Raw genomic sequence first — 23410 nt, forward strand, 5'->3', positions numbered from 1 at the left:
ACCACCCGAGGCAAATTGTTTAGTTTCAGGAACTTGTCCGTCGCTCCGTGCCAAGCCCAGGCCGAGCTCGGGGTGCTAAGTGTGGCTGTGGCGGTGTCCTGCCGTCCGTGCCCGCGGGGGGAGGCCCGGAGGCCCCGCTTTGCCCCGGCCTGGTTTAACAGCACGGCCGGGCTCTGTGGGGACGGGGCTGCCTCCCGGGAGCTGCCGAGGCAGCGCCCGGCACCCCGAAATTGGAATTTTAAACCGGACGACGCTGGAGGTGCCGGCCCGGCCGCCGAGCCCCGCAGGCCGCGCTGCTGAGGCGCCGCGGCTGCGGCAGCGCCCCCCGCAGGCCAGGGCTGCGCGGCGCCGCTCCGGACCCGCCCGCGGGGCCACCGCGCCCGGGACCCGCGGGGAGGAGGGGGAGGAGGAGGAGGAGGAGGAGGAGGAGGAGGAGGAGGAGGAGCGGCGTCCCCACGGCCAGCCCGGGGCAAGCCCGCGGTGCGGCCCTGCTCGCCGCCGCCATGAGCGCCGGGCTGGCCGCGGAGGAGGAGGAGGAGGCGGTCGCCGCAGCCGCGTCCCCGGCACTTCCCAGGGTGCTCTCGGCGCTCTTCTACGGGACGTGCTCTTTCCTCACCCTGCTGGTCAACAAGGCGCTGCTCAGCGCCTACAGGTGAGCGCCGGGGCAGCGCGGGCAGCCCCAGCCGCAGGGTGCCGGGCGATGCCGGCTGTCCCTGCCCGGCCGAGAACCCTTCCCTTCCTGTCAGTCACGGCCGCCCGGGCAGCCCGCATCCCGAGCTGCTGGAACCGGGGCTGCTTTCTCCAGTTTGAGATTCCACTTGTGCCCAGTGTGTACCAGCACCGCCCGATGGGCAGGCACAGTTCCGACAGCACCCGTCTTTTCCTCCGGGTCTTTCTGCTGTTCCCAGAGGATCGCACTACTTCAGACACCCGTGAGGGAAACAGCATGTCCTCTTTAACTGTTCCTGCCGAAGAGTGGCTTCCTTCCAGCATCTTTCTTTTCTGAGGTAGCCAGAAACGAAAAGTGAAGCTCGTAAAACGGCTTGGTCATAAAAACACTGAGAGAGCCCGACCTTGACTTAATATGGTGCAAATTCCCGTATGGAATCCTGGTGATAACTAGCATCTTCTACCATTGCATAAAGCAACAGCATTAACTGCACACCTCTTACACTTTGCATTTTGCTCTTAATCTTGCACCTGTGGGAAATAGGAATTTACGCATTCATCTCCAAGTCATACTTTTGCCATCTAGATTTCTACTTGTTGGACTTCAATCATCTTTGTGGGTCCCTTCTGACTCAGGATAGTCTATGATTGTCCTGTGACTGCCATTTTTCTCAGCATTAACATGTGTTACTTAAAATCTTTGCTCTGTTTTTGCTGTGGTTTAGCTCATCTTGAATGAAAATAAGAAAAGGAAAAAACAAAATGAAAAGAAAGCTAAAAAGCCAAACCTGCTGTCATTTTTTAACATTCAGTGCTATGTGAACATACAGCAGCTGTATTTAATATGTCTCATAAACTGTACATGGTGCAAGTTGAGATTTTATTTTATAGTGGTTTTTATCCTACAGACTCCAGCTCCCTAAAAGTCCCTGGCATACATCTAGCACATCTGTGTGAGATAATCAAGTACAGTATGTCCATCAGTAAGCCTCAGTTTTGTATTAATTCCCTACAGCATTGGTGGAAATATTTAGGCCTCTGCAAATCACAAATGTCTGGAGAAATCTGTGTGGTACAGATGGGCAAACTCTCCATCTTTATATGGGGGAGCTGTAAATATTAAACAAAAAGCAGTTTAAGTGTCACATGATTATAAATGGAAGTCCTGTTATTTCTTATGTTTTCCCTGCCCCCAGTACTTCCGTTTCCCTGACCTCTTTTGCTATCAGTCGCTCCTAACTCTGTGTCAAGACTGTGATGCTCTTATGGCCTTTTTGCTGTGAGTCAGTGTGTTTTCTTTTGTCAATACTTTGTTCCCATCCCAATTATGTTACTATTAGATGTGCATTTTTCACCACACTAAGTAGGAGAACAGTGGCTTCTGCAAATGTCATGAAGTTCAACAAGGCCAGGTACAAGGTCCTGCACCTGGATTGAGGCAATCCTAGGCACAAATATGGTCTGCACAGAGAATGGGTTGAGACTATCCTGGGGAGAAGGACTTGGGGTGTTTGTGGTAAAAATACGGAATATGAACCAGCACCAGGTGCTTGCAGCTCAGAAACCCAACCACCTGGGTTGCATCAGAAGAGGTGTGCCCAGCAGGTCAAGGAAGGGGATTCTGTGCCCCTGCTCAGGTGAGACCCCACCTGTAATAATACATCCAGGTCTTGGGCCCTCTAACTCTAAGACATAGATGGGTTAGAATTGGTCCAGGGGAAGACACTAATCACAGTGGCTCTGATCACAGGATGGCAGCAGCTTTCCTGTGAAGACTGAGAGAGACGGGGTTGTTCAGCCTGGAGAAGATTCCAGAAGACATTATTCCAGGAAGACCAGGCTTTCCAGTACCTAAAGGGAAGAGCTCAAGAAGGACTTTTCAGAAGATCACGTAGTGACAGGACAAAGGGAAATGGACTTAAGCTGAAAGAGGGGTGGTCTAGATTGATATTAGGAAGAAATTCTTTACTGTGAGGCACTAGAGTGAGTTGTCCAGACAGGTTGTGGACTCCCCATCCCTAGAGGTGTTCAAGACCAGTCTGGATGGGGCTTTGAGCAGCCTGGAGTAGTGGAGGGTGTCCCTGCCCATGGCAGAAGGTTTGGAGCTAGATGATTTTTAAGGTCCCTTCCAGCGTAAGCCATTCTTGGATTCTATCCATGCTTTCAGCTAAAGCCAACTGAAGGGTTATAGTAGGAATGTAGCTGGTTTAGTAGACAATAGATGTTTCTACAATATTTGCCTAAGAACTTGATTTTGACAAAAGCATATTGCTGGTATGTTTGGATTGTAGTGATAAGCTTCCATGTTAGAGCAAGTGCAAGATGTTTCAGTTACTATCCCATCTCAGGATTCAAAATGTATATGTGAAGCTACTCAATAATGCATTAAGAGTCCTCTAAGTGTGTTACCTTCGCTTGTGAACATTTCCCAAACAACTAGAAATTCAGAACTGATCAACTGTACGTGGGCTGTATCACTTGGGCTGCAGAAATGAAATATTTCTATTACAAGTGTAGTCCTGAGCTTCTCTTAAACACAGACCACTCATTTTCATGTTTAATTGTCGACTTTGAATTTAAACTTTAACATTTTTATTTTTCCTAATTATTTATTTTCATTCCTCAGTACTAAATATCTGTTCATGCTTTTCAGCTTCCCATCACCAATGTTTCTTGGAATTGGACAGGTATGTTCACAAGTAAAGCATACTTAAAGTATTCATTATTTTAAAGTTAAACTAATGATAATAGAGGTAGATTTTAAGGGGCAAAATCACAGTTACAGTGAACTGCTTGTCTTCTGAATTAGATACACTATAAGGAATGTAATTTGTTTAATTGAAAACAGATAACTTTGAGCTTGAGTCAAAATTATTGCCTGGAGGGGGTAATGTAAAAGACTGGAATGCTATTTATTTCTCCTTGTAAAGTTCAATAATAAGAAATCTGGCCTTAAAAACTGTCCAGCTTTGTTCTAGCAAATGCATACATTCTGTGAGGGTCCTTGAGCCTTTGTGGACTACATGGAAAGATATTGCCCCTCTTTGTAGCCAAACCACATATTTCCTCATAAATTTCTCCCCATTTCCCAGCAGTTTTCCAGTAGGACCAGTGCAAAATTTTGATTCTTTCTTGCTTTATTTGCCCATGCATTATGGCCGCAGAAATGTTTTTTGTATTGTTTTTGTTGTTGCATCATGGTAAAACCAAAGTTCAAATGCTTGTGGGCTGGGTCCATAAAGAAGAACATATCACTGCAGAGGGATCACTGATAAAGATTGAGCCTTGAAGTGAATGTTGTTTAGGCAAATACATTTTATAGGCAATTTGCTTTCTGCCAAGGCTGCACAGCAGGGTGTAGTGAGGAAGTATTGAAAACAGGGTACCACAAGTCTGACATCTTTGCTCTTAGAGAGAATAAAATGTCTTGTAAAGACTTTGTGATATGGTAGAGAGTTTTACATACCCAGACTGGTCAGGGAACCATGAACCATGTTTCAGTGAAAGGCTAGAAAATGTGGCAATACTTCATGTCTTGATGCAGCTTTTTTCTTTGCAGAAAAAAGAAAAAGAGTTTTTTGCAGAATCAAAGACATAATGGCATTTCCATTTTTTTGCTGACAGATCCTTTCAAGATTTTCCTGTACACTGTATAAAGTATATATGATACTGTATAATGCTTTAGTCTGCAGAACGTGACTCCACCTTATCCTCTAGATAGTTGATTGCTGTATTTTTGTATTAGGGAAATTTGACACTTTGTTTTGACTCCTTGGGGCAGCATTAACATCTGTAATGTAGGATTGCTCAGATATTCTTTATTCTGCCTGTATCTTTACTATTTCTTCCTCATTGTCAACAGACTGATCAATACCCAGCCTCCATTTTGCATTACAAAAAAAAGTTTTGGGAGTGGTTCTGCAGACTAAACAATTCTCTGAGTAAAAATTTCATGGTTTAGCTGGGATTGTGTCCTATTTTATTTGCTCAACTCCTTCTCAGTATGCATTGTTTCACAGAATGCCACTAATTTTCTTCAGGATAGTAAAGTATGTGTGTATTTTACTTTTAAATAAATAGTTGGCAAAATTGATATGAGCAAAATTATTTCAATTTGTTAATTTCATTCAGCGCTGTTCTTTTAGAGAAATACATAAAACCTAGCATTTGTCAAATTCGTATAAAGATTTTGTATTTGAAGCAGTTTTTTTCATTCATACCTTACAATTTTGCTCTTACATGACTTCTCATTTTTTCTTTTTGTTTAGATGGCAGCCACTATACTTATCTTGTATGTGTCAAAACTAAATAAGATTGTTCACTTTCCTGATTTTGACAAAAGTATACCTGTGAAGGTAAGGATCACATATGTCCTGGTAATAATATGAAAGAGTTACTTCTTATAGTAGCATTCTTTTTACAGGGGCAAGAAAAACATTTGCATTTCTTTTTCAAATGGGATTCTTTGTATCGTTGTTTCATTTAAAAATTGATTTGATAATTTTAATTTCTCTGCAATATTCTACTTTGGGCTATAGATATAAACTGTGTTTACAGAGAAATCTGGTGCCATTTAGTTATGCAGCACATGGGAAGGGTGCTTTACCTTTGTACAGCAGGATGAAATCTTCCACATTCCTGAAAGGTTTTTCTGGATATGGCTCTCTGTGGGATCAATGGGAGATAGATGTTTGTGAAAGACTTTTGAACACAGCATGAAGACAAAAAGTCTGCTTGGAAATATGAATGGAGCATGGGATAAAATAGAAAAATAATGTGACAGATGAGAATCCAGAACAACAACTGACTCCCAGTATAAGATTTATGTTCCATAGGAGGGGCTAAAATAATGACCACTGAAAATGCTGTAGGTGGTGACTAGCTGTATCATACAGACCTTAAATGTATATGGTCTAAAGAGGCAGGACAGGACAAATGTGAGAGGACTTCCTCTTACCTCAGTTTGGGAACTAGGGTGTGAAATGACTACAGCGATGATCCTCAAAGATTTTTGCATCTATGCAATGTGACTGGAACGTTTCTTTGATGCATTAGCCTGTGTGTTTATGTCTTGCTGCAGGTTATCAGTTGGGTTTGCTCTAGGACACAGGGAGTGTTCCCAGCCCTGCTGCTGGGGTCAGATAGTGTAACTTTTCAGGCCCACATCTTTACTGCAGAATCTTGTCTTCCTGTCAGTGTGAGGTTTACAATGGATGTCTCACAGATATGTTCATTCTTAATGCATGTTGAAATCATTGGCATTTCTACATGTACAAGTCTTGGAGGAAAATCTATAGTATCATTCATAAAATGGACAATCCTTCTTTATTATTCCTGAACAAGAAAAGGTTTCCCAGTGGATAGCTTTGAGTTCCATGTATAAACAACTTATTGAGACCTGAGAAGTTTCTTCCCTCCATCCCCCACAAGTCCTGCTGTGCTCCCTCTCTACTGTTGTCTTCACTTTAACTTATATACAAAGGCATTAAGGAAATACAGTATGTATTTTCTTTATCCTAATTATGTCTGTTGTTTGGAAGACTTTGCTGGATAGGCTGGAAGCAGTCAGCATTTTAGCTTCCAGGACTTGTATATTGTTTGTAGTGTTGGATTTGACTAGTCATAGTGAATCAGCTGGATTGCTTATTGTTGATTTCTCTACTTTTTAAGGAACCTTAGGCCAACTCCTTATCCTTTTGTCAACTTTTGCTTTGACACTAAGACAATCATTACTTTTCACTCCTCAACTGGTTTATGTCTTTAGTGCATTCAGCTAGGATTTTAAAGCAGTTAAATGCTTATTTTAGTGATGAAGCTTTGAAGTTCCTGACCCCTTTTAAGTAAATGATTCACTGATCTCTGCTGTTGTGCTGGATGTTGTAATTTTGTCTTTACAATGGAATAAATTTCAGAGGAAAGATAATATAATACCTGCTCTGCTTTCAGCCTATAAATTAAATGAAACAAGATGTTCTAAATAAAGGTCTGCAGATGAGACAGTGCTTTACAAAATTTTTACAAACTTAAGTTGACAGGCTGAATATTTATTGTTACTCATACTCCTGCTTTCTTTTTTTTTTCTCCTGTTTACTTTTACTGTGACTTTCACTTAAAAATTAACTTCAGTTGACTATCAGTTAACTTTTACTCCACTTTTTTTCTCTCTTGCTGTGAAAGAAACACAGGACTTTTAACATAGATTAAGTACACCCCTCTGCTCTGTGTGCTTTTCCAGCAGACAAAGTTTAAAAATGTACAGCCTTTCACTTTAGTGTCTTCCAAAGTGTCCCTGTGTAGAAACAAGAGCAACTGTTACACTTTAGAGGATCTGTTATGTCTTTCTGCCATTTCAGCCCCTCTTGACTGATCGTGAATGGGACCAAATGTACACACTTCCTTCGTCCCCATTGATTATTTTGGTTCATTTAAATCTTCTGTAAATTCCAACCTTACCCATTCTGTGATACTGTAATTTTTTCTGTAACAGGAAAATTAATGTCTTTGAATTGCAGCTGATTATTGTAGGGAACTATGTATTCTTGTACATTTTCTTAAGGCTCGTAAGTTCCATTATTGTTTCTCTGTATTGTGTTATGGACCATAGATTTCTGTGCATATCAGTGTCTTTGCTAGAAGTAAAGTTTAATTTACTCATAATTACTTTCCTTTCTAGTATCTTACATAGCATAATTTTCTGGGTTAATCTAAAATGATGCAACTTCCAGCTGTACTAATATATGTGGAATATGTAGAGGAGCACAGCATACTTACAGTTTATTAACTTTTTTATTCCACCTCTTCACTTGCCTATTTAGATACTGTTATTATTAACTTTATAGCTAAATTTAAATGTTAAAATGGATATTAATCTGAGGTTTATAGTAATTATATAAAAGTGATTAACATTTACTCTAAATGGATTCTAAGTCTCATTAGTGGTAAATTGCAGCTCTTCTAATGACATCAAGTGAAGCTGTGGTCATGAACAGTCCCATAAATAGCAGCTGCAGATGAACTTGCAGCATAGTTACGTTTTTTTTTTTCCTGTTTAAAAAAACCCTCTTTCTTCATAAAAGTACGTCTGATATGACAGGTATCAAATTCTATCAAGTAAATTTTCTCAGCTGTACTTTTAAACAAAATAATCTGAGTTGTGCTTTTAATTTTATCACAGTTATTTCCACTGCCTCTGATTTATGTTGCAAACCACTTAAGTGGATTATCAAGTATCAGCAAACTCAGGTACAGTAAGTAGAAGTTATAAGAAGACTGTTTGGATTTTGCCTTTTTCTCTTGTGGGGTAAAAAAGAAACACTAAAGAAGGGCATTGTCTGGAGTCTTGAATCCATGTGGTGTCTGTCTGCCTCTCTGTCTAAACCCCTGGTACTGTTATGAAATTTTTACACAAACATTTGATCAGTTTATAAGTTGTCTGCTTTCTTTAAGGGGAGCTTAGCCAGTCCTGTACTGACATAAAATCACAATACTCCTATATGACCATAAAAGTGCTTACACTTTTGCCTCACACCCAAGTATCCAGCTTTTCCTGGGTGTCTTAACCAGAGTTGGAAAACTGTAAGGTGTTTCTGAAGGAAGAAGCATAAGGAAAATATTTGTACCGTGATGTCATGGCAGATATTTAGGAATCACCAAGAGTTTAAAAAACTGCTGTGTGTTGTGGTGGGGGTGGTGGTGGCCTAGCCCTGCTGAGTTCAAAAAGCAGGTTGTCAAGGAGCACTGCTGAAGGGTGCTTTGACTCCCATGTGCCTGTAAGCACAGACCCATGAGAGTTGCTTCCATGCTAGTGCTAAAAAGGTGTAAGTAATGTGCACATGTGCTGTAATAGAATGAATGAGTGTGTTTTCTGTGGAAGATGAGCACAGAAGCATGATGGCTGCACCAGGACTGGGGGATACAGCAGGATACACCACTACCATTTGTGGTGTTTTTTTATGTCACTGCAGGCTCCTCAGGGTTTGGTACTTAACCAAAACAGAATTTTGCATGTTTGTGTGCATTTTGTAACTATGAGACAGATGCTTGGAAAGAAAATAGAGCCACAGAATCATAGAATCATCAGGGTTGGAAAAGACATTTAAGATTACCCAGTCCAACTGTAAACACAACACTACCACTGTAACCCTGGACCAGTAATTTGGACCAGTGCCAGATCCAAATACCCTCAGGGATGGTGACTCCACCACCTCCCTGGGCAACCCATTCTAATGCCTGATCACTCTAACAGTGACATTTTTTTTTTTTTCCTATTATCCAGTCTGAATCTCCCCTATCTCACCTGAAGGCCATTTGTTCTGGTGCTCTCACTGCAGGCACAGTAGAAGAGACCTGCCCTCACCTCACTACACCCTCATTGCAGGGAGTTGTAGAGAATGATGAGGTCCCCCAGTGTATTACTTTTAATTTTTTTTCATTTATTTTTATTTATAGAATTTCTGTTCTCTAGCTATGAACACTAGATGCCTGATTCTGCAACTCTTTGCTTGTGTTCACAAGGTGTTCCACTGAAACAGACATTAAGACTTCAGCAGTACTCTGCCTAGTAGCACTTCAGCCATTGTGGAAATGAAAGTAGTTTCAAAACTGTAAAAGTTGGCTTTTTCTTTCCCTTTTCTCCGACTGTAAGTTTAAATGCTTAGTAGGGTATGAAAATGCACCTTCTTCCTCTCCTGTGGCTCTTAGATTTACTAGTTTTAACTAATTTTTATAACAGAAACTTTAAAATGCCTGCAGTATTTCTATCATTAAGATTTTGTTACATTGCATTTTGGTACAATATATGATACTTGTTTACATCATTGAATTCTTCACCTTGATTAGGTTGTCTGGAAGGTGCAAATGAGCCTATGCATAAATTCAAAATACCTGTTGTAAAGTTTTTAAACATTATGTTAGGAATTGTATCATTTACTAATGCAATTGTTAATAATTATCTTAAGCAGGGGATTATTTGGTCCATACGGCCATGCTGTCACATTTACAGTGTCAGATGCAAGTGTTTTCTCACCCAGAAAAGTTTCCAACTGCATTACTTCGTGAAGATCAAAAATATGTTGCTAAAAGTAGAAGTTTGTTTGGTAGTGGCAGCTGTGGGCCTACCTTTTATGTTTCTTGTATTTCCTCTAATATTTTGGTCAAGGATTTATTTTATTTTTCAAAGTACAGGATGTTTACTAAACATGTTTTCTTTGTATTTTACTTCTGTTACATGTTTTCAGAAAAAGGTTTATTGTCTCTCCTCTTAAGTTTCAACAGAAATAGTTTTTATTTAACTATGCCTATGAATTTTGCAGAAATAATTATTTCATAAAGGTTATGCTAGGTAGAAAGTATCTACTATATCCATTTCAGTAATGCAGAGTGACCTTCAAACAGCCAGTTGCACTGATTTACTAATTGGCAAAGCTTGCTATCTTTCTATTTTTCAATGATTTAGTTGTCTAATGTGTATGTCAGACTGACATTCTTATATATGTGCTAAATTATTTGCTATTTGTTTTGGTTTCTTATTCTTGGACTAATTGTTCCATCCCCTGGGTTAGTAAATTAAGAGGTAGAATATAAGATTTATACTCTGTTAATCTGATATTATGCTTGGATTTTTATTTTGGTGTTTTTTTTTTTTTTTTTTTGTTTTGTTTTTTTTTTTACAGTTTGCCGATGTTTACAGTACTCAGGAAGTTTACCATTCCACTTACTTTACTGCTGGAAGTCATCATACTTGGGTGATCCTTTTTGTTTGTTTTTGGGGTTGTGTTTTTGGTTTTTTTTTTCATTTAAGATTCCTTTGTTTTAGATCATATCAAATGGATTACTTGTGTTATCAGAAAATTGAGTGATTTTTATTTACAAATAGGTAAAAGCAAAGAAAGTGATTTATGTAGTTTTTTTGAAGGCATAGATATATACATTTTAGTGAAGAGAAGGAAAAAATCAGCTTGCTTTCATTGTCTAGACTGTTACATAGGTTTCAGGTTATTAGATAAAACTCAGACACTGTTTGTGTATGGTCTTGGAGGCTCCTAAACTGTGAACTGCTTCAAACACTCAGATCCGTATGTCTCCAAAGAGTGCTGATAGCATGGCGAAAACATATCAGGTTAATGAAACCAAATGGTATCCAGCCACTGTTAGATCAGAGAATTCCTTACTTACAGACTCCTATGTTATTTTTCATGAGAAATTAAGAAGGCTATGCTAGCTGCTCAGGATCTCTAATTTCAGTAGTAGTGTGCTGGAGCAACTGCAATATAATACATCATACTTTGTCCAGAACTTCACAGTTCTGTCCACCTGGCTGATGCTGGACTCACGAGATGAATTCACAAGGAGAAAACCTTGCTACTGAACCCAGGCAGCATGACAGTGATGGGCAGGGGAAAGTTAAAAAAGCAAAAAGCCCCTAAGTAAACTATCATCTCCTTTCGGCTGAAGCAGTAGTTAACTGATCAATGTGATTCATATTTGGAGATGCTCTGGAATTCTTTTGTAGTTTTAACTTCTCGCAGGGAAAACAAAACTTGCTGTCTTCTGTTGCCCTGAAGAGTCCCACAAGCAAGTGAAAAAAAAAGTGAGTCACTGAGATTTACATAAGTGCTCAGCTGGAGAACAGCAACGCAGCCTATGAGTGCAAGCAACATCCTATGAGTGCCAGCAACCAACCAGTGGGAAGCTTGGGAGGAGAATGCTGTATTGGTGCAGACTGACACACTGTGTTTCCTCTGGGCTGAAAATGAAAGGACTCTAGAGAGTCTGTGCACTCTAGAGAGGCTTATGTCAGGATTTTTGAAACAATCAAGGTTTGGATTGTTACTCTTGAGAGTCATTATGATCAAATCCTAATTTATCTAAAGTCTGCTCAGTGCTTTATTCTTGTGACAGTGGTCCACAGATGTGCTCCTTTACACACAGGATTTCTCCAAGAGTATTTCTTCAACAGAATTGTACATTTTGTTTTGAGGATCTTCTCTCTCAGTCTACTTTGACAGAATAAGGACTAGGGGAATATCTGTAAGGCATATTGCAGTAGGATGCAAAAAATGAGTGCTTAAGATATTTCCAAAGAAAGTAGTGTAGATATAAAAACTTTTTTATAGGTTTACAGAATGCTTTTCACTACTCTTTGTCAGCACTTATGTGGTAGTGAAGAATGTCATAAGCTCCATGTTTTCCCTTTCAGTTAAAAAGTTTCAGTTTGAGTTCAAAATAAGTATCTGTTTGAAAATAATCCAGACAGTGTGCTCCATAGCATCTTCTTCAATGAAGGTGATACGAAAATCTGCATGAGAGATGTACAGTGATTTTCCTTTATTGGACTGCTGGAAGACACTGTAATATGTCTATTATAAATATCAAGATGCATTAAATTTTTTTGGTTCAGTGCTGTTACTTTGAACCTTTAATCTTTACTTTTATAATTGTCTAGTAAGAGAGTGCTCACAGTGCTTTTTCAATCTCTATTCTCAGGGCCAAGGTCTGACAGCGTGGCACATGGGCAATCACGTTGTTTCTGTAAGGTTGTCAAGACTTTGCCCTCCCGTTAAATGTTCTGTGATTATTAATTGCTTTGAAACTTTTCAGGCAGACAGCCATTTAATCTCCACTTCAACTAATGAAAATATGAACTGTTTCAATTTTTGCCTACAGGAAACGGTACCCACTGAATATTATAGTCAGCGTATTTGCCATCATTTTTGGGGCTTTCATAGCCGCTGGGTAAGGTTTTAATTTCTCATACAAAGTGATATTATGAGGGGAGGGACAGCAGGAGGATTTTTTCCATGTTTAATTCCAAGTAAACCTAAGTGGAGATAAATTATTCTGGATAAAGTTTTGATTTGGAAAATCTCTCTAGTGACATCACTTGGAGGTGCAGTTATACAAAGGAAAAATCTAATTCCTGCTGACAGTCTTTGGGTGTGTCTTTTTCCACCTGTAGGTTTTCCATGTTTGCAGTATCATAAGTGAAGTAAGTTAAAACTGTGTGAGGAATGTTGCCTTTATTTCATGGTATCAGTGTATTTTAATAATCTTGGAAAAGTATATTCTTGTTCTGGATAGGAAGAATGATATTTTGATTGTCAAATATGGAATTACACATTGTATATTTTTTTAATCATAAAAATCCCACTTTTTTTTTAAGTTCCATTGTGAGATAGTGGTCACAAAGCACCCATATGCTGTTGTCCTCTGTTTTCTGTTTGAACATTCCTTTACCTGTCTGGAAAGTTAATGTTTTGTTTGTTTGTTTCCTGGCTTTGCTATGAACAAGGATAAATAATTTCCATGTGATGTGACAGAGATAGAGCCATGTCCTATCAAATTAATTACCCTGTATTGATGAGGTAACTAATCAAAACAGAAAAGATGACAGTATATCTGAGAAATATACAAATCTTGTAAAAAACAGTTGTATTTTAGCCACTTTTTGTAGTAGAAGAAATAGGTAAGTAAATTCAGTTATAATTAGACTGGTTGTCAGGATTGAGATGGGTGAATTTTCCTCTGAATGAAAACTGAGAATTTCCTGCCACTTTCACACTGAGTATTAGGAACTCTCTGATGTCTCATTTGTGATGGTCCTATGACTGGAGAAATGTAAAGTACTTTGACTTACAAAGAAGGCTTGAATCCAAACCTGTGACTGGCTGGAGTTCATGGGATTTACATATCCTCATTCACAATATTCGTCTTGGTAAGCAAGGTAATGCAATGCATTACATATTTTTTGCTTATTTACAGTACAGTATTTCTTTCTTTCCCAGGTCTGATCTGTCTTTCAGTCTGGAGGGTTACATCTTTGTGTTGGTAAACGATATCTTCACAGCAGCAAATGGAGTTTATACAAAGCAGAAAATTGATCCAAAGGTAATTGTGTGATTGGATTAAATTTAGCAGTGGGATACTGTCCTGGTTTAGGGGAAATTTAAGGAGGGGTCCCTCTAGAAAGCAAATTCAAGTGGCCTTTCTCCCTACCTGTTTGGGAGATAAACTTCCTTTGAGAAAAGTGGGAAAATGTTTATTTAACAAGAAAAGTACTCACAAACATGCAAAAAAAAAAAAGAAGAATATTAAGCATTGGAACTTCTAAGTAGTCTGAAGGGAGGTTTCTCTCCAAAATTCAGAGAGAGAGTCCTTTTTGTGGGGTGTAGCTCAGCTCGTTCAGTCTCTTATCAGTCCCTCTGGCACTGGAAAAAGCTGTTGTGTCCTGGGCCCTGGTGTACCACAGGGATGAGCTCCCAATGTTTTTTTGGGTTTTCAGTCCAGAGCTTATTTGAATAGTTCTAAGAAAAAGAAAAACTACAGTCCAGGGAACTTCTCTGCCTCAGCTAGCTAAAAAAACTAACTAAAAGCAAAGGAGAGCTCTCTCCTGCTGTCCATGCTGCAGACAACACACACAGAGAGAGGGGTGAAGCTCCTACCTCTGTTTCTGCTACAGCTGCCTCAGACATTCCACTGCTTCTCCTTTTGTCCCTCTTTGCTCTCGGATCTAGTTTTAAAGGCACAAAACTTATTTCTGGGCCAAACAGACAAATGGGGATAAAATTCAGCATCATAAAGTCACCCCAGGACATTAGTCACCCTAGGACACCTACTTATTATATGAATTTTATGTACTTACCATTATGAACTTATAAATAACTTCATTTACGTTCACATTCCAGTTGATATTTTACAGTTGATATATGCATTCTTAGAGAACAGCCTAGAAAAAGTGGTTATTTCTATCTCTGGCTAGGTTTTGGTAAGCAAACAGTTTATTTTCTTTTCTTTCAAGTATTTAAGCAGAGAGTAGTAGTTACTAAAAAAAAAAGTAAACCATAAGCAAACAGTTTACCCCTAAATTTGATATATATTTATAGAGGGATGATGACTTTTTGACTAGAAACACATGTTATGTGAAGTTTATGTAAAATAAACTGAAAACCATCCAGCCTAAGTCATAACCACAGTAACTGTAGTTTTTTTCGTTTATCTAAAAGCAAAGGCAGGTGTGACAAGGTATTAGGTGATATATTTATACATATCTTATGTAAATGTTGGGCAGGCTGCTCTTCAAATACAGTGCGATGAAACATACTAAGCCATTGCAAAGAGCAGTCTTGGATAGAGGTTTGGTTTCTGACTTCTGTGGTTCACTCCGTACAGTAGAAATATATGTTCTTTATATTCTTAGACATCTTAGTCAATTCCAGACTGCATTTTTATTAATGAGCAGGATTTAACAGCCTCACAATTTTATGCAAAATACAGAAGAGATAGGCTGGAGAGTTTTTCTAAGCAGCATGGCTGAATCTGGAGGAAGGGAAGGCTATTTTTTTTCATTCTTCTAATTTCCTGCCTTTGTGTTAAGCAAATTAACCCGCAGGTTATATGGCAACCCTTAAGCTGCATAGAGTTACATCAATTACCAGTGATTACAGAGCTCTATGAGTCAAACTTCATTCATTTTCCTGTTACATGTTCTTGTGGTTGATTTATAGTAGAAGGACTAGGTTATTCCTTGGCCAGGCAGAGACTTATGTGAAGTCAACACAAAGCACTTCTGGACCAGTGCTTTGAAAGTTCCTAGTGTTGTACAGAGAGGTCCAAGGAGTAACAGAGCAGTAATACTCTGCTGAGTGCACAGACAAAGTGAGTGAAGTGGAAATTCAGCTCAGTAGGAAACACTGAACCCAAATGCAAGTTTATATTTTAAATTGAGATGTATTTTATCTGTTAACTCACTGACAGTAATGTCAGAAGAATTACCAGAGTAATATGTAGTATTTTTCTCCCAAGTGGTTTTTAATGCCAAACACCATGTTTCACTTTTCACAGGAGCTGGGAAAGTATGGTGTCCTGTTCTATAATGCTTGTTTCATGGTGATTCCAACAGTTATTATTAGCTTTTCTACTGGAGACTTTCAGCAGGTAAGTAGCAATATTGCATATCTCAGACTGATAATATTATTTTGTTCAGATTTCATTTGGGGAGTGGGAGGGGCTTTTGGTTTGTTTCTGAAGAGGTAATCCTCCCTCTGTGTTAGTGATTAGTGTTTGAAAGTGTGAGTTGGATTTGTTCTTCACAGGTAAGAGCTTGTGATTATTCACTTAAGGAAAAGCTGAATTTGTGTGATAGTCCTTATTTGAGTCTTTGTCTAGGAACTTTAGGTATATTCAGGGACTGCCAGGTAGAACAAATGGTTGAGAATCCAGCTGCACTCTGTGATTTGCCGCATGCTCTATAACAAGTTTGCAATTGTACAGACAATTTCCAGTCTTTCTCTCATTCTGATATCCAGGGCAGATTTCTGTTTAGTCTCAGTCTTATTTGGTGACCTCCATTGTGCATTCTCGTAGAATGAGAGCAAAACTCTCCCCAGGCAATCCTAGTACAGTATCCATAGGCAGTATGTCCTGATACATAACATATCAGACCAGAAGGTTTTCCTGGCTCCCTCACAGTCTTGCTGAGTTGCCATTTTCATAATAGTTGAATTAATGTAGTCACTCGTATTCTTATCTAGAAATGTTTTACATTTGCCACGAAAAATTCTGTGGAGGGTGTAATAAATAATTGCAATGTTCTTTGTTGTATGTTGTTGTCCCCTGCATTCCACATGATTTTGCCATTGTGTTCTTAGAATTATGCTTTAAGCAGACAAATTAGATTCCCTACAAGTGCTGGAATTAGGTCTGCCGTGAATGTGAAATTTCTTTATGTCATCAGCCCAACATGACCTTGTGCCTGTTTAGGAAAATGCAGCTGCTGTCTATCTTGGAAAAGGATCCTAAGTTTTTATAGCTGTAAGATTTCAACTGGTTTTCCAGCACACAGGGTTGAGATACGGGAGATTTTGGGAGACCTGATCTCTGCCAAGTTTACCTTGTTTCTAGGTTTACCTCAGGGGAAAAAAGGAGTGTGTTGTGTCCACTGGCTGATTTTCTGTAAATCTTAATGCTCAATTATCCAAAGAGAATAAAAATCTATTAGAGAAATACATCGTACTTTCTGTGTATCCCATTGGTTTGGTCACTTAAAAATAGAAGTCCTAGTAAATGATGCAGATAACTAGGGGCAGTGTGACACACAGAAATCAAATCACAGAGAAAACAGAGAAAATGGAAAAATATTGATGGCAAGTCAGCAAATGATTGTAGATAAGCTGTATACTTACCAGATTTTCAGACCAGTTTTTACCATGGCAGAGCTTCTTGCCTTGACCTGTCACAGCATATGTCTTCTGCTGTGAAGTCAGAACATCAGTACCACATCTGTATGATAGGGACGTACTTCCACTCCTCTAGCTAGTTCTGTAATCTTGGAGAGATTGCAGTTTGTGAGTGAAAGTCTGAGTTATTAGCTTGTCCTTCACCAGCTGGCTCACTGTGAGGAGAAGGAAAGCACTGAGAAGACAGGAAAGCATGATGCAATATAAGAGGAAGGAAGCCCCAGAATGGCTCTCTGTTATACTCGGCATCTTGTTGTTGCACACCAGCAAAATTCTAGCAAGGCAGAGCTGCTCAAGATCCTTTTTACCTATTACCTCACGTAGTGGAGGATTCAGCTGGATGTTAGCATGGACTAACATCTTTTATTCTGTTTCTCAGCTAAGGCATTCAGCCTTAGCTGAATTCAGTGCTTATGCAGACTAACCAGATTAAAATGAGGCGTATCCAGGAGTTAATAGAGATAGAAAAGAATCAGTGATATGTTTGTTAGTGACTGTGTGGCACTGTGTGTTTGTTTGCTGCACTGCACTAGGGAGGATATTTCAAAGCACTTGACCTTTTCAATGATCTTCATTATTGAGAGACCTTAGTAATGCTCAAAAAATGTAGGCATGGGCCTTGAAAGCTCTTCATGAATGAATCTGTGTGGAAGAGATTTAGAGGAAATTATTTATGTATTTGCTGTTTCTGTCCAGCTCACATCAACACTATTTATTATGTGTTATTATTCACAGTGTTAGTATCTGTCAGTAAATACCAAAACACAATTTTCTGTACTGCATTTATGTTAATTGCTTACAGTATGCACTTGTGTATCTGCACTGCTCTACATGTTACAAGTATGTGTCTAGGGATCAGGGATACTGTCATCCTGCTGTCAAGTTAGATACATTAAACTGTTTCCAGAAGAAATATAAATGGTTCATAATTTTGGTATGAATTAAATGTATTTTGTAAATTTACATATTTTCATATTATTACATTTTATATGTGTTTACAGTTGATTATATAGCCCATAATTCTCTCTCTCTCTTTTTAATAGGCAACACATTTCCAGCACTGGACAAATTTTTTATTTGTCTTTCAATTTATTCTTTCCTGCTTGTTGGGGTAAGGACACAGGGGAATAAAGCAGGTTGTTTTCTTGTCAGTGCTTCAAATTGCAAATCTCAAATGTAAGACTAATAGATTACATTAAAGTTCAGAGAAAATGGGTTTTCCCCCAGGGTTACGTCTTGACTTTTAATTGTTTCTAATGGTGTAAATAACTGTTCAGTGCTATCTGAATTTTTGACCTCACAGTACAGTGCGGAACAACATGACATTTAGCTTTGTATTTTCTGTACTCTTTCTTCTGTCTGTCTCTTCCAGTCATCTAACTTGTTTGCAGTTAATAGCATGTAAGTCTGTGAGTATAGGAGCTGTTTCAGTGTGTTTTTTCTTTAAAGCAGCTGGAAAAGTGTGGGAGACTTAAAAGTAATGAAACAATGCTTTGTTCCTGTTGAAACTGCAGAGTAAAAGGAAGAAGGAGTTGCATCCTGTTCTTCTCTTCCATGTTTGACCAAGGGTCAAACTAACTTCAAATACTGACATATAAGCAGCAGAGAGAAAATGGCTGACTTTGCTAGAGCTCAAGTAGCATATTTTAACATATAATTTGAATATTCTGTATGTGTACATCATTAACTTAAAATAGAGATGTGCTGAAATTATTTTACAAGGGTTTGAAACAGGGGGGAATTATAGTTTCCAGAAAAATACTGATCCAGCTAATGTTGAACATCTTGAAGTAATGTTAAACTTCCTAGCTCCCTGGGAGGAATTTATAAAATATTCTCCTTTGTTTAGGTTTCTCTTGATGTATTCTACTGTCCTGTGTAGTCATTACAATTCTGCACTCACAACAACAGTAGTTGGTGCTATCAAGGTGAGTTATGGACCAGAAGACAGAAATAAAAATGCTCAAATAGACAGAAAAGAGCATTGGCTCAACAGTGATCTTGATTCTGCTTTGAGATGGAAACTCAAAATGAGGGCTAATACTGAGACATTGCTTGTGCCAAAACAAGGTCACACCACAAAGTGACCCGTTCTCTTGCCTTCAAAGTCAGGTATGCTCCAGAAAACATTGTTAATATTGATCTATTTTTATTTCTTCTATAAGAGAAACTGGAACAATATTAATTAAGAGGTGTACATTTAGCCACATTTCATCAGGCAGTATCCTGTGCCTCTGATGTTTATTAGGTTATTGTGTGTTAGTCAAGATGCCCTGATGCAAATCCACGTGAACTGATGGGGACTAATTTTACTTTGGGCTAAACTAATTTCCTTTGCAGCAGATACATAGGGCTTTTAAAGATACAGAATAATGACTAAGCTGAAGTACCGAGTGTGCTTTATGGTTAAGTGCCTTAGCCTTTGTGTGAGAACCTTTGTTCTAGGTGAACAGACTATTTAATTTTGGTTTGTACAAATTCTGGCCAATTTGATCAATGCCAAAACATGCATGTCTTAAAAATTGAACCCAGTGGCCTTACAGTGTGTTTCCTTCAACCCAGTTTAATTTAAAACTGTGCATTGCTTTGTATTGATGAGGACAGTATGTCTAGGAGCATCCCTGACTGCCCATGCACTTTTTTGTGGGCCAGTTTGGAGAGCAACACAAAACTGTAAAGCTGCAAGAGATTTAGTAAAGACAAAACTTACGCAGCTGTGGGCAAAACATTTTCAGAATTCAAACTAGCTTAACAGGAATAACAGTACTAAAAGTGCTTCCTTCCATGACTAAAAAAAACGATACATTCACCGTAACAAAATCTGCAAAAGGAGGACAGCACTTCTCTTTCTACATCCTTTTTCTTTTTTTGAAATCTGCAAGATTAATCTAGTAGTTTTCATTCTGTGGCCCTGAAAACGTTCTTTTAAATTTTATATGTCTGCATCAAAACATTAAGTCAGGGCAAGACTATTTCTATTTTCTTAGCTGTAATAGTCTTTGACACATTTTGAACAGCTTTAAAGTTGAGAAGCAGGTTATGATGCAGCAGTCTCCGTTAGGGACATGTACAGACAGATGTCATTATGCAGACTAACTGCTAAAATAATTGAATGCAACAAAGTGTTTGTAAAATGATCACGAGACTTCTACATCTTTCCTTCTGTCTTTAGGGGACTATTTTTCTAAAACTTGATGCAGTTGGGTGAGAGGTAGAATTTTTAACTTTAAACTGTGCCTGTCTTGAACCTGCACCAAGTGATTTCAGAGCACATTTAGTTGGAAAAGTAAGCAGATAACCCTCTTAAGGTAATAATGAAGGACTTTGACTGTAACTTTAAGGCATCCTTTTTATGCTGAAGTACCCAAAACCCACTTTTAAGAAATGAGATTTGAATTCCAAAGATAATAAAGAAAGGTGACCTTAAGTCCATTTTGCCTAATATCAAATGGCTTTTTTCTCCCTTAGAAAGTTACTGTGCATTGCATACATTTAGAAAACATACTGGTTTTATTATTCTTTTCATTGCTACATTATCCATAAGGCTGACATCCATGAAATTAGTTTAAAGGCTGATTTTAGAGTGGTCAGCAACACAGTATAGCAATTTCCTTTAAAAAGTGAATTAGTAGATATCATTTGTATTCATGGAGATGACATCTGACTTAAATAAATGCATGACTTTTGTTTCCTTTCAGAATATATCCATTGCTTACATTGGAATGTTGATTGGTGGAGATTACATATTCTCCATGTTAAACTTTGTAGGGCTCAATATTTGGTAAGTGAAACTTGAATACCCTTTATTTATTAAAGCTGAATATTTCTCAGTGAGTTCTAGTTTTATATTTCATTTGATTGGACTCATTTGGGTGATGCAGTTTTGAAACTACTGGCTTGACAAAGCACTGCCTCAGGATGTAAAGGTCATTACAGTTAGTTACGACTTTTCCTGTCTATTTTCAGATATTAAATCTTGCTGCAATAAGGCCTAATTGTGGAAATATGCCTGCAGTTTTACTGTGTGGATTTTTTTCTTTTTTATGAGCAGCAGTTCTGAGCTGTGAGGCTTCCAAGTGAAAGGTGTGGTGTGGGAAGTGAGAACACTGACTGAATTAGTTGTGCCCATTGAATTCTAACTTGTTACTGGTTACTTTGTGTGTTTAGATGATCACCTGTGTGTATGAATCTGGTAACTGATCTTTGTCTGCTTGGGGCTGCTTTCTCAGATGAGTTACATAGCTCTTAGGCACTCCTAGTTTATGATAGCTGGTGCTCATTAGCTCTTCAGAAGTAAAGGTACATACCTATGAAATGACATCTGTAACTTCAGACATCTTTGACACCACTGTTCTCTTTTGTTTAGTATTGCAGGAGGACTGAGGTACTCATTTTTAACAATAAGAGGAAACAGCAAGCCTGCACAACCTGGGGATGAAGAGAATGCTTTTCCAGTGTCAAAAAGTTAGACAAAATGCCTGCCTTGAAAGAGATTGAAGATACAAGTTTACTTAGCATTGCCAAGACCTTAAATAAGTATATGCTGGAACATATTTGGAACAACAACAAAAAAAAAATCTACCTCAGTTGTCACAGATACGCACGCAATTCACTGGCTGAGAAATATTCTTGCACACCATTTTTTTTACATGCAAAAAAAGTTTGATTTTAGTTTGATTTTAGCTTTTTCTTCTTAATCTGAAAGCTGTTTTATAGGAAGGAATGCTATGAGCAAATCTCAAGTTGTAAATTTCTGCATTTACCTTTACTTGGGTGCTATTTCAACAAGATCTTTGAGTTTTGTTTCAGCGACTGCCTGTAATTTCTTGAGGCAAAATTCCCAGTAAGGATCATGAGGTTTGATTCACCGTTGCCTTATGCTATGTGCAAACCTGGATATCAGTGACAAGGTGAAAGATCTTAGTGGTTCAGATTGATTTCATGCATGCACATGCTCTTGGGTAAGTGATACAGAACATATAGGGCAAAGAGGATATTTGCTCCCAGATCGTTCACTGTGTAAGTGTCAACTAAAAAATTCAGGCTAAGCCCGTGTGTGTACATTGTGTAGGCATTCTCTCTCTGTTTCCTTCATCCTCAGTCACACTATGGTGTTCTGCAGAAATTGTCACTGTTGTTATAAATGAACCCTCATAACTTTGCAGCAGATCAAGGAGAGTAGGGAAAAGACAGGGGATTTTTTTAATATTTGAAGATTTTTTATTTATGTGTGTCTGTGAGCCAACAAATCTATTTTTGTTAAGGTACATGTTTCTTTTTATATCACATTCCCCTCCTCTCATGTTTTATCAGTAGCCAACTTGCTGCAGAAAAGTGGTGCTACTATGTACAAACCTAGTAGGGGAGGGAAACTGACTATGTGGAAGACTGACTTGTGTTTAAATGAGGAGAAATAGCTAGAGTGCTGTTGTGTATTATATATACAGTAAAAGCTTATTTGGTACTAGTTTATGCTTTCAGTTCTAAGCAAGGAATCATAATGAGCCTGGGGATGACTACAGTAGGCTCAGCTGATACAGTGGTTAAGAGGCCCAGATCGATGGTCTGAGTGATCATCTGGGACAATAACACCCATAGCTATATTTCAATAACACCTGTATCTCTATTTCCTTCTTTGAAAATATTTGGTGGTGTTTACCTGTTCCTTTGAGGATAAAGTGTTAACATTTGAAAATGTGATAGGTGCATTGAAGTGGTGGAAGACATCAGAGAAATTAATCTTGTTGAAGTTCTCAATTCCCTGCGAGCATGAGCGAAAATTTTCGAAAATAATCAAATCAAAAGAATATTTTGAAAGAATTTAACATGGGACCAGGGTGGTCTAATGACTTTTTTGATCACTTCAGTTAAAATACAGCTAATCTGAAAATACAGAAAATCAGAAAACATTACTCTGTGCATAGCACATCAATGACAAATGTGAATTTGATCTATAAAACACGTGGGCAACTCACACTGGAAGCTTCAGGGAATGACTGCCTGCCATAGAGTTGAATGGCAAGAGGAGCAGTGACTGCAGATACTAGAAGTAGCATTTAAAGACACAGTCAAAGAGAGAAATCTGAACTATCAATTTTCTCACCGCTAGCAAAGGATGTGACTCTCATTTTCTATCTGCTGAAGACCTGTGGAAGAGAAGCATTTCTGCAAATATTTTTCAGTGATCTTCTGTTTTAAAAAATGTCCTTTATGCTTAAAAATGTTCAATATTTTTGAGTGTATTCTTTTATAAGGCTCCTCTTTTTTCAGATCATCTCTACCTCCACAATTTCAATTACTGAATCTTAACTCTGCCGTGAGACAAGGTATGGGAAAGTTTTCATTTATTACAAAAGTAGTATGAGTGCCATTTGGTTGTAGGACTGATGAGCACACAAAGGCACCTGCTAAATAAGATGTAGTTCCCAGAAAGGAACACTTAACATTTGGATATAATGAATATTTTGCTGTACCTTTTATAAATAAAAAGATACAGATTACAGTTTTAA

At 38.5% G+C, this 23410-nt stretch overlaps 1 protein-coding gene across 2 annotated transcripts; it reads left to right on the forward strand.

The window, feature by feature from the left end:
* Position 1: 1 nt before the first annotated feature.
* SLC35D2 (solute carrier family 35 member D2) lies at positions 2-23410 on the forward strand. Of its 2 annotated transcripts, XM_030258215.4 has the most exons (12): positions 2-652; positions 3323-3356; positions 4938-5024; positions 7844-7911; positions 10341-10412; positions 12334-12402; positions 13452-13554; positions 15508-15600; positions 17945-18012; positions 18751-18829; positions 20600-20682; positions 21268-23410. In XM_030258215.4, exons 1-12 carry the CDS (start codon positions 504-506, stop codon positions 21368-21370), a joined length of 1008 nt encoding a protein of 335 aa, XP_030114075.1. In that variant the 5' UTR covers positions 2-503; the 3' UTR covers positions 21371-23410. The 2 variants fall into 2 exon arrangements, with proteins under 2 accessions (XP_030114075.1, XP_072778022.1); XM_072921921.1 differs by lacking the exon at positions 12334-12402.

This window comes from Taeniopygia guttata, chromosome Z, assembly GCF_048771995.1.
Source record: "Taeniopygia guttata chromosome Z, bTaeGut7.mat, whole genome shotgun sequence".
Classification (NCBI taxonomy): domain Eukaryota; kingdom Metazoa; phylum Chordata; class Aves; order Passeriformes; family Estrildidae; genus Taeniopygia; species Taeniopygia guttata.